Source organism: Ambystoma mexicanum, chromosome 10, assembly GCF_040938575.1.
Source record: "Ambystoma mexicanum isolate Mex_15411 chromosome 10, UKY_AmexF1_1, whole genome shotgun sequence".
NCBI classification, from domain to species: domain Eukaryota; kingdom Metazoa; phylum Chordata; class Amphibia; order Caudata; family Ambystomatidae; genus Ambystoma; species Ambystoma mexicanum.
Window position 1 is genome coordinate 255,247,755 of NC_090932.1, and position 12,490 is coordinate 255,260,244.

At 43.4% G+C, this 12,490-nt stretch overlaps 1 protein-coding gene across 2 annotated transcripts in view; it reads left to right on the forward strand.

The window, feature by feature from the left end:
• Window positions 1–12,490, forward strand: part of LOC138493160 (mucin-3A-like) — a 202,491-nt gene that overhangs the window by 153,029 nt on the left and 36,972 nt on the right. Inside the window, exon 5 of one of the 2 annotated variants that reach the window (XM_069620345.1) lies at window positions 11,523–11,585. The exons of the other annotated variant lie outside the window; for it this stretch is intronic. Coding sequence (XP_069476446.1) covers window positions 11,523–11,585 — 63 coding nt within the window. The remainder of the gene's footprint in view (window positions 1–11,522; window positions 11,586–12,490) is intronic. 2 annotated transcript variants of the gene reach the window in all.

Genomic DNA, 12,490 nt, shown 5'->3' on the forward strand with positions numbered 1-12,490 from the left:
GTTTTTTGTTGCAAACTCGTAAGGACACGGTTCAAGTCCATTGCCAATGTTTACTTACCAAAACACATACATGCGCACACGTGAGCACACACAGACGCATATTTGTTAAAAACACAAAAAGTAGGAGCAGTACTACTTCTGACTCAGCTCGGCAACATGGTAGCTTTAAAGCACTAAGGATATGAACAGAAGTAAGACAGCTGGTAAGTGGGTGGGCAAAGTGGTAAGAGGTGGAGTCTTTTTTCATTTTCTATTGGCTGGAGGAGCGACTTTGGACCCTGTTTGCATTGCAAGGAGTTAAAAACAGCCCAAACCCGAGGCACGCAGAGCAGCAAAGTGGTCAGTGGCGGTCTGTTGCGAGTCAAGGGAGGAAAGGCAACTGAATTTAAACTGTTACACAGTAAGAAAATGCACTGCGATTGGGCATAGTCGCAAGCGCTGAGTATCTTCTGCAAGCCTAACGTGACAGTTGTGACAGAAGTCAAGAGGTGACGGCAGGGCTTTGCCTTGGAGCCTCTGTTACTTGTGCCACTAGATACTTTGTTTTCAGAGCTAATATTTAAAAGACTGCCCACATCGTACACATATTCTCCACTCTGTGATGTTTCATAATTGAAATCGTATCCAAAAGAGCGGCAGATACTCTGTCCGAATGTTCAATCTTAAGAAATTTGGAAGGTGTGCTCCAGACGTCTCAGAGCATGGAGAACAAACTTTGGAGCATTGTTTACTAGGAGAATTAACATCATAGCACTTTCATTTGATAATCAAGATGGCACCACATACAGGATTGCACAGTCAGGCGGGGGGGGGGCTACACGACATTAAACACTCCCTCAGGAGGTGATAATGGACCTGGACGATTCATGCAACAAAGAGGCGGTTAGCAAACCCATGAGGGGCGGACAGATAGAATGCATACCAACGGGTGAACATGTGTATGAGACCAAGGCAAAATGCGCGTCTCAGCAAAGAGGAGCAGAGGCAAATGGTGCATCGAGAAAAGCCACACCCGTCTTGATAGAAGGTCTTGGTTTGGGGTCCTTACAAAAACATGGAAAAGGGTCTCTGAAAGCCCTGGGTCATTTCCTTGGCCATAGCTCTTTGCTGCATCTGATCACAGGCCCGATTGTGGGTAAGACTATCAGAGACTTCTCCAACTCTGCGCCAGTGGCAAAAAAGGTGGTGGGAATAAAAACTACTGCATGGCTGGACAGGACTCCAATTAGCACGATCCAAGCCTAATTGCACATATGAAATTTATCTCCTGAGAAGCAACAAAGGGGATGGGCGTCACTATAGTGAATCAGACTTGTGACCTGTCGATGCAAGGCTCACCTTCAGACCTTATTGACTTCTTCGAAAATAGAAGGGAGGAAGTACATTCCATGCAGAGACAACAGATCAAGAGGAGAATAGCAACATTCATCACACCCTGAAAGAAGTTGACGATCATATTTGACTAATATCTCCTACCATGTCAGCCTTAAACATGGTTTTGAGATAATTTATGACGTTGTATAATAACCTAAGGGATGAAGTGCGGGTACATTTGATAATGTTAGCAAATATTAGTGCAAGAGTAGATGAATGAACCATGTTTCAGTATCTGCTGCCTGGGACTATTGAAGAAGTAGGGGAGGAATCTAGCGTTTGGGTGTCTACTGAAAAAACAGTGCCCTCAGTGATTTCGTGTGGTATGAAGGTGTGTACCGACGAAGAACTAAGAAAGAGGCCGGAGACAACAGTGAAGAAGATATAGGCCTAAAGCACTGTACACTGAAAAACACTGTATTTCAGGCAGTGGCGATGCAATCCCCCCTCCCCCACCAGTTGTATGTCAAGAGATCAGGGTAACTCCCCAGGGGCCACTGGGGGGTTGGGGGATTTGCCCAAACAAATTCTAAAAAGCTGAAAAACATCAAAATGAAAAATGCAATGACATGCTCTTTTTTCCCCAGAAATTGTCACTGGTGGCCTTTAAGGGGAACAGAAAAGAGGAGGGTTTAGGAAGAAAAGAAGAGGATTGTCTTCCCCCATTGGTAGAACACTCAATGCCAGGGGTTTAATCATCTGCAGAACTGAGTCCTAAGGTCAATACTGGGCCCAACAGTAGGAAACAGGACAATGAAGATGCTGTACCCTGCAATATACCAAAACAGACCATTAAGAGGGCACAATCTAAGGGCCTTAATGCAGTGGCTGGGAGCGTTAAAATTGGTGCTCTGCAGGCAAGAACTACAGTAGTGATATCGACTCAAACAGGTCTAGATCTATGGGGCTTGCTTGGTCCAGGCAGAGTTGTATTAAACCCAAAATTTCAAGACCTACAAACTGTTGGTCAGGATGGAGCAGGAATAAGGACTGACATGTAATGATGTAAATATCACTGATTATTATACTTACGGATCCTATGTCTGTAAATATGTTCAATATAATATATCACAAACTCATGCTTTCTATTGTTGACTGTACCACATTATCTGTTTTCCAGTGCCCAGATACCCACAGGTTTGGCATGCTCTATAAATGTTAAATAAATAAAATAAATAAATACCAGTCAGATGATTGTAAAGAGTGAGGCCCAGAACCAAGCGGGTGGGAGACCCAAAGAGGTGGAGGCAGGGGCCGTATGGGGCGCAAAATGAGAAGTTGAAAGAAACAGAATGTGTAAGGGAGGAGCGGGAGGATAGTGAGGAACCGTATCAACATTTGATGGGGTGGGTGGAAGAAAACAACAGAAATGATCAGATGCTGAAGGTTGGTGGGAAGGAGAGGGTGGAAAAGCAGATAAAGGAAGGCAGGATATAGCTGATGGGAAGCGGGCGAGGATGGTCTGAAGTTCAACATGTAAATAAGAGAAGAGAGTGCTTGTCAGGAAGGTGGAGCACTGAGGAATCAAGAGAAGCCCCTTCCCTGGGTGGGTGGACTCAGAATACAAAGGAAAGCATACATTTTGGTGAATTGTTGAATAATATGTGTACACTTGCAGAGGTGGACACAGAAAAGTCCAGGGACATGGGCACCAGGGAGTTCAACAACAGACTTCCAGAAACTGGGGATCGGGTGAAATGAGAGACATTGATACACGACATGAGAGATACCCTACCCTAGAAGGTATGAGAGAGAGCTCTGGAAACAATGATTTGCAACTTACGTTTACCCACGAGTTTGGAAGGATAAAGAACCTATTTTTAATTAGTAACCTGGCGAGAGACAATCTGAATGCCACAAGCATTCTGATTGGCTCTCGCCAGGTCCCTACCCGGCTGGGAATCCCTCCGCCGGGATTCCACGGCCTTTGTCCCCGGCGGGGGCGTGGCAATCCCTCAGCCAATGAGGAGGCTCGAAGCAGGGCCATCCACATGGCTGGGGGCTTCCCTCCTCCCCCGCTGGGGATGCAGGTATGTTTTTTTTTCCCTCTTCCCCCGTCCCACTCCCTCCCTCCCAACCCCACTTACCTTCTTTTTGATCCTTTTTTGGGAGCGGACGCGCTGGGAACACTTGTGTTCCCAGCGCGTCTGCTCCCGATGGCCGCCTTGGAAAGGGAAAACGGACTCCGTTTTCCCTTTCCATGGCCGTAGCCATTTTCTTTTTTTTTTTTTCCCGAAACACTGCAGCGCCCGAAACGCCTGAGCGTTTCGGGACAAAAAAAAGCTTTTAGTGCCCCGGTCACGTAATTTTTGCAGGCTGGGGTACTAATAGCAATAGAACCCTCGCGTCGGGGCATTACCGACTCTGGTAATGCCCCGGGGCCTTCGGTAAGGCCCTCGCTTCGCTCGGGTCCTTACCTATGGGCCCTGGGGCATTACCTTAAATAGAGGCAACGTTTTGCTGATCCTAACCCAGATTCCGAATTTGAAAGCAATATGTACAAAATAAAGTGCACTTTGACTCAAAACTAGTTTCTGCGTTAGTCATCTCTGAGAGTGAAAAGCTACGTAACCAAGGATTTGTAGTGATCACGGTTGATATGAGAAAGATACAAACATGAGAACTGGATGGAGATTTGGAAAATTGCAGGAATGGGCCCTCTAGGAGGAGAGAGAGCTTGCTGGAGGTTGGATAAATTGACTGGCTGACGGTGATTAAAGCCCTAGAGCAGGGGCGGTGGGGCAGATATCAGGATTCAGGACGAAATCGGAACCCGTAGCCCAAAGGAGTCGGATGTTGGGTCATTTCAGCTATAACTAATGCTAGTGACATGGAATGTTATTGGTTTCTCTAAACTAATGAATAGTACGAATGTAACTGACTCCCTAAAAGAATACACAATAGTCTGCCTACAGGAAACCTGTGCGATGGAAGCTCTCTGTTGTGATGGGTATCATTGCTTTCAACAAATGGCCTCCCGGACCAATGTCGGCTGACCATCGGGGGGGATTGTGCACATTTATCAAGCAGTGGGAGGGCCTTAAAGGAACTGTGATCGTTAACAATCAGAGAGGTATTTTGGAAGTACATTTGGAATTTGGTGCGGATGTGGAATGTAAGAACATTTTAGTGAACATTTTAGTGATAAATGTATATTGGCTGTGGTCCCATTGTGATATCATGGTAATTATGTCTGCCCTGGATGACATAATAGGAACCTTCAAAGCTGAACATACTATCTCAGAGGCACTAATGGTTGGAGATTTTAACTTTCATTGCTTGCCCCGAACGTAGAGTTGGAGGGGGAAGTGGAGCTTGAAAAGCCCATATGCAGCATTACAGTCAGAATATGGTACTTTATGGTGGGATTTCTGTAAAGGTTGGGGTCTGTCAATTCTAAATGGCTACAATATAGCGGGAGGTATTCCAGCATAACCAACATGGCACATAAACGCCCTTAGGTCATGGTAGCTCATGTCGTAGCTTCTGACGGCTTAACTCATGAGATCTAGATGTAATCAGTAGCCGAGTTAGTGACCACGATGAAATAACTATAACAATCAACTTAAAGATCCTTCTGCCAGATAAGCCTAATTGTAAAAAACATAGTAGTCAACACCCAAAAGAACAGGCTAGGGTGGAGTCAAATGAGCATAGAGTGGTTGAACATTCTTGTTAGGAATTTCTGGGTTTCTACCACATTGGAGATGAAATGCCAAGAATTGGGAGTTGAGAGCTTCCTGATATTTGTTGCAGAAAAAAGAGATTGATGCTTACAGCTGGCAGGCAGAGCTAGGCACTCTAACCGACCACATGCATATTCAGATGAAATCCAACTGGAAAAAAAATCAATGAGAAGCATGATTAAGAAAATTAATTCTTCTTAGAAGGCATTGCTAAAAGGTGCCTAATAAAAAAAGAGAAAAAAAGATTTAAATGCAACAAATATTTGATGTTGCAATGGGATGGTGAAGTAATGGTAAAAGCAGTACTGACTAAAAATAGTAAAAACGTTTGGACCCTGATAAATCAACAAACGGGTAAGCAAGACCAACCCATGTCAAATCCTATCTCGGAAGAAGTTTGGATACACCATTTTTTCTAAGTTGTATCAAGGTACGCACTCGAGAGACTAAACAGTTAACTATAGAATGGCATTTAGACATCTCGGTGGAGAACCTTGAAGCCATTATAAAAGCAGGATTGAATTCTCAAGCTCCAAGCCCAAATGGTCTGTGTAATGTAATGCTGAAATACGAAGTAGAAGTATGGGTAAATGTTCTCCACATTTTGTTCCAAAATGTCCTCCATTATAAAATTATCCCCCCAGCCTGGACCTTATCAATAATTGTCCCAATATACAAAAAAGGAAACCGAAGGGATCAAACAAGCTACCGGCTGATAGCCCTGATGTATATTGAGAGTAGAATCTCTGCAAGATGTGTCTTGATGGAGTTAGAGGCATGCTTTAAAGACAAGAAAATACTCTCAAAATTTCAGACAGGCTTCAGGCGCGGCACAGGTACGGATGCAAATGTGCTCGTTATCCAATCCTTAATTGATTAGGCGTGCAAGGTGAGTCGAGATCCCTTGTATGTGGCCTGTATAGATCTGAGTCTGGCATTCGACTCTGTGGATAGATTAAGACTTTGGAAGAAACATTGGGATTGGTGTATGCCTCCACACATTTTGGGCACATTAATTCAAATGCACAGAGATACGTTGGTTAAAGTGAGGTTACATCTAAATTGTGAAGTTTCTGTACTCATAAGTACGTACCCGGGGCTTAGGCAAGGTTGTGTACTGGCTGCTTGCCTTTTTAATATGTATTTGGTCGATTTGTGGGACTTTTTGAGGAAAACAGCCTGTGTTTCACCTAAGCTTAATGCAATGAGATGCTCCTGTGTGACCTGTGCTGATGTGGTTATTAGATAGAACTCCTGTGGGTCTCCGGAGGCAACTGTCGAGATTTGAGACGTATGCAAAACTAAATGGGTGAACCATCAACCCCAAAAAAGCAAACATTGTTTGTTATAAAGGAGCCAGATATAAAATAACAAGGGATTACTGTCAGGCAGAATGTTCAAAAAGTGGCAAATACCAAATATGTGGGTTTTATTTTAACAAGACCGAAAGAGGTCACAATATATAAAGAAGCCCTGTAGTCTAAGGGTCGGCAATTTGTTGCACAAATGTCTTTCATCGTGAGCAAATACTGTTGGTTCTCACTCAAACCTCTTGTGCAGTTCTGCAAAGCAAAGGTGATTCCAGTGATAGTCTATGGCCTAGATATATTTCCCGCCATAAATGCATTGTAGCTAGACAAATTAGAAATCCTAATATGGAGAAGAACTTTACGATGACCTATTTGTGTTCCCCTGATGTTTGTTCGTTTCGAGTTAGGGTTGAATTCTCTCCTGGCTATTTTACAGTTGAGGAATATCCTATTATTTTTTTAATTGTTGGTAGGTGGAAGCAACTCAATCTACGCGCTATTGGCGTAGCTGATGACAAACTGGTATTCTAAGTTCAAGGAGAAATGTGACTTATTTATGGAGCACTATGAGGTGCCTATAGAATAATTGCTTCAAAATACAGGTCAAGTAAAGATGAAAAAGATGGAAAAATTCTATATATGAATTGGAGATAAAAGAGCTCAGTTCACTATGTGCAGCAAAATAAGTGCTGAGTGCAAAAAAAGGGGAATTCTCCAGAAGTACCTGACACAGTGCCCTGATAGCCGATATAGGGAAACATTTTTAAGGGTTCGATTTAGTCTGTTATCGACTGTAGAGGTGAGGCTTGTACGTGGCCTTTGAGAAACAGCACTGTGTCGGTTCTGTGGTTCCCGGAAGAAACTCTTAAGCACTTATTAATTGCTTGTGGGGCTCTACAGAAGTTGAGAGAAGAGTTTTTTTTGGTGGATTTGTTCGCACAACCGCCATACTGAATTCAGAAAATGCGTGGGAAAATATAAAGCAACGTTCAACCTCCACACTTGTGATTGTGGTAGTCGAGTATTTGAAGTATCAACATTTCATGAACACAAAGAATTTTTGGGAGACAACTGAACTGAATGAGTATATGAGAATGAAAGAGACGATGTTCTCTTTTGATTTTTTATGATTGTATTATACACTTGTATACTTGTATTTAAAAGGATGATTCTTATCATTAGGTGGGTGGTTGCAGTTATGAATAATGAACTATGAATTTAAAATGTAAAAATTATTTTATGAGTTGTTTATTAAGTAATGAATTATGTGTTTTATCATGGATCGAGTTGTATAAGGTTTATAATAAAACTTTTTTACAATAACAAAAAAAAACACAAATACACATGTTAACTACCATGCAGGACTAAAATGAAGCATTCTTACTGCACTTCAAACCAAGTTCCACAAGTAAAATGTCTACATTGCGAATAAAAACCTGCAGCTTTTCATTGCTGCTGATATTAACCACACCAACAAAGCCACATTCATAGCTTCACATCTAATTCCCCCGATGCTGCCAGGCTTCACAGCCACTGACATTCAAGGCATGATTGACAGCACGGTTAGCCAAGCCACAGACCAGTCATTCGTTGTTTTAAAAGTTGTTTTAACAAAACAATAAAGATAATTAATGTATTCACTTCTGTCTATATTTATCTATACAAATCAGTAAAAACAGAAAACAGGGTGCCCTATTCATAATGTTTGGTAATCCTTACCAACAAAGCCACAGCTCTGATCAGAGCGACCATCATGAAGCAAATCCCATTATATTCCCCATTGGGGTTCCTTGTTTTCGAGTGCAGGTTAAACGAGCTCTTTAAGTGGGTAACTCAGTTGCTTACTCTGAGGAGCCCCTGTGGTTGGTGGGAGACCTTTTCAATCAATTTCAGAGGACATATCATAGGTGCCCCCCACTGGCCTCCACTGTTGCTAGAATCCAGGGAAGGAATGTGTTGAACATGATTCATCTAATAGGGAGTGGGTGGTACAGCTGTGGCCACATAAGGCTACACTTCACCGTCTGTGATTTCTTGTATGGTGCCCTTAAGCTCTAACTGATTGCCAGTCATGTTTCTTTCCATTTTGCCAACCCCCGATTCCTCTTCAAACCTTATCCTCTCCCACTTCTCCCCTCCCCTTTACTTCCCCTTCACTTTAGTGCCGTGCAGTCCTTTGCAGAAGCCTCAATATTAACTTCAACACAAGGAAGATACTTATATAAATTAATAGATATGGTGGGCCAAACCTGGCTAAGAAACCTGCACAGGTTAAAGTCGAGACTGTCAATGGTGGGGTGGTCAACAACATCTTTGAATGTTTTTAGCCCATTGTCTGCAGCTCTAACCACTTCAACCCAAGAAAGTGAAGGATCAGCTCTACTGCTTTGTCAATGTACAGAAGAACATAGCTACACAAAACAGAGTACAGAATCCCTGCAGAAAGACCTGCCCACCTTTCTATTATCCTTCAAGAGTGAAACACTAATCACTTCTTGCAGTGACAGGACTTACCCTCATGGGTAACATCAGGGCCAGTGTCTCGGTGAGACTAGCTGGAATGTACCTGCCAGGCTTGCCAACACTGGCCAAAGATGTGACTCAACAGCTGAAAGAGAGTACATGTAGAAACCAAGAGGCCAGAGCAATATATTTGAAGCAATGAAGCTTTTCTAGTTTTGGCCTTGTGTGGATACCAGTGTGTCCTGACCTCAACTTCACTGAACCAAATGAACTTTGAACCAGACCTTTCTCAACACTTTGTGGTTCCCATACCCTTGCTGGCAATCACTGTGCCTGTCCTCATTGCCCAAAACCATCCATGTCACTGTCATTGCCACCATTACTGGAGTCATGTCTCTGCCAGATTGGAGAGTCTACAACATACCCATGCTTTTTCGATTTCTGTCTACTCTATGTCTGGGAAAACAGTTTTGGGGATAATTGAAATGATGGGTGATTTGAGGTTCCCGGAGCTATCAAACGTTTCAAGAAATTGATCTGCAAATGTGGGGTTTTTACCATGCCCTGAGAGAAAATACAATCTGCAGCAGGGCGTAAGTACCCATAGGTTGCTGCGCGGGGATCATGAGTTTGACTCTTTGTGTATGTAAGAATTCATAGAGCAGAGGAATTTGGGAACACTGTCCCTTTAAAAGATCTGAACCCTGCAATTATTGGAAACTGTCGCAAAGAAGTTAAATCCCTTCAGCATGTTTGGCAAACAACCTGTCAGGAATCGGAATTGCGCCACACTTTCTTATGACAGTCACACAGCGAGTCCACTTCAGAAACCAACACACCCTGCATTCCCCAGACATCACACAACAGGAGATGGCACCCCATTCAAAGTGCTTTAACTTTGTTAATGATTATGTGAAACTGCCATGGACTGTAAGCCTGGACTCCAAACCACTTACAATGTAAAGGTGTACCCTGTAGAGCTTGGAGGAGAAGCATCCCCCATAATGGCTGAAAGTAAAATCCAAAATGGTGCTCATCCTTTCAAAGGCTTGGTCTGGCCTCAATGTACCAAAGAAAACGCAGGTGAATAAATAGGTACAGCAATTACTAACTCCTCACTCATACACATCCATAGATGAAGACCCTAATCAGAGGCCCAACCCGGCGGAGGGATAAGAGGGCTCTATAAACCCACAGTCTGAGTCAGGCAGTGTTTGTTTGGAGTAGGAGCTGGCAGCAGGCGACTGAAGTGAGTTGGGGATCGGGGAGAGGATTTGGAGAGTCTAGAGTGGAGGAGGGTGTAGACAAGAGAGGGAAATAAGTCAGCATGATGTTGGTTGGAGGGATCAGGAGGAGATTGGTTGGAAACATCAAAACAATGGTTATTTGAAGCATCAGGACAGGAGCGGCTAGAGAAATTGTTCGAACATTGTTTGGGGACATAGGAGGAGGTGCAATGAAAACATCAGGAGGAGGTGGGGTTGAGACACCAGATAGATGTTGGTGGAAAACATCGGGATGAATGACAGGAGGATAACAAAATTATAACTAGCAAGACCAGTGAGGTACAACAGGGTACACTTAGCAAAAGGTAGGTGATGGGGAGACCCAAATATGAAGGGTTCAAACAAACAGTGGGCAGTGGAACAAGCACATGGCTTGGCATTGAGGAAGAGCAGAAGCAAAACATGTGTAGATTGTTGGTAAAGAGGCAGGTCCAGATGCTTGGAGAGGAAGGGGACTGAGCCCTCTTAAATACATGCGTAGAAACTGGGGAAGGCAAACCAAGTTGGCTGTGCCTTAAAGTTCAAATACATCCTATAGCTGTTGGTATTGACCCATCATCTACAGGGACTACAATGCAAACCGGATTTGACTGACTGTTTTCCTACCACCAATTAGAGACAAGCCCGATGAAATCCACAGAAAGTACCCTTATTGACTCAGAGCATTGAGCAATTGCCCTGAACCCTGTGAACCTTATAAGGAACACTCAGACTGTTGGATCTGTTCATAAGAAAACTATCTTTAAACTTTATGCTTGGATTTTATCATGGAGAGATTTGCACTGCCACTATGTAGACCCCACTCAGCTATATAAATTATAGGAGGCACAGGATGCCTTGGGAGGTTGCTTTGGATCGGTTCACCCCCCCCCCCCCGTAACCCTAGCATTTCCTATGAAAATGTTGAGGTCACTGAACTTTGACATTGGGGACTTCTGAATATTGGTGGGCAATGTTCAGGGTTAAAACCCCAACTCTAACCCTCTCCACCCTGAGGTATACTCAACTGATACGCTGCATGAAAAAGGTTGCTTGATCGCAAAATGTGTGTGTTTGCAGATTAAAAAGGCATGCATGAGCACTCCCCTAAACTCAGACATTGATTATGTAGCAACACCTGAATACTTTGTTCCTGTGTGTGTCCAATTGCAGTTGATAGAAAGGCGTTGGTGCACAGTTTGTCTGTTAACTTTCAGGAATGTATGTGGTACATGTGAGATTTAAATAAACTAAGATAAATAAAAGTTATATCTGAGCTACTCAAAATACCAGGCAACTGAAATTAATTGATTTGGTAAGAGGAGAAATGAATATCAAGTTTTAACTTTTATTGTAGAATAGCACTAAATGCATGGCAGCTATAGTGTTACTTTCTTTTCATGACTGTTTGTGTTTGCTTCTAGTCCCTACTACTTACAAAACAAAGTCCACAACTATATCCACAGTAGCAACACTAAGCCCAGAGGGTAAGTGAACGCAGCACATTGCTTGGTAAGTCAAGTATTTTGCATGAAAAGTGTCTTATAGTATTAGCAAGAGGTCACTGGCTAGGTAGTAAACCAAAACAGAAATATCAGGTTTATAAACAGTCACCAGTCTGCCAGCTCATCTTCCCAAACTGAGGCTAAAAGAATCTTATTTAAGCCTCAGCACTCACAGGGGTGTAATTCACAGACACTAAGTGCCCAGAAAGCATGCCTGAAAGGCCCAATAAACAGTGCTTCTGTTTACCTAATGCCTGGGATATCCACACCCCAGTGTGCCAAGGCTTTTATCATCTGTAAGTGGGGAGCAGGGTGAAGGCCTAATTTGAAAAAGGATTGTTTCAGGAAAGAGGCAGTCTCCAGACCGGGAAAGACAGGTGGTTGGGATGATGTTGACGCAGGCCCTAATGGTCACCGACACAAGGAGGCGGGCACCAAAATGAGGCCAGTGGAGGATGAGGTAAGCTACATATTGGTGAACCATAGGTTATGCCCGTATCCAGAGGCAAGCGATGCTGCAGACAGGATGAAGCATGCATATGCAACTCGCAAGAGCCAACAAATGGTTTGACAGACAAAGCTGGTGGGTGGAGATGCAATTGAAGTATATGAAGCAGTGGGGAAAACAAGTAGCTGGTGGGGAAAATGGGGCTAGTGGAGCAAAGAGGGAGAGAGGGTGGTCACAGGGACTGGAAACCTTCTGCTTGAGTTAGCCTAACAAGATAGGGAAATTATGAGCATCTACGAGGCATTGGTGGCTGGCATCTACACATGATCCTCATTCCTGATTGGCTGGCCCAATCAGAACATTATAAATAATATGTGTCTATGACAAGTGGGATGATGCCAAAGTGGTCAAATTGGTGGAAAGCAAACCATCATATTTA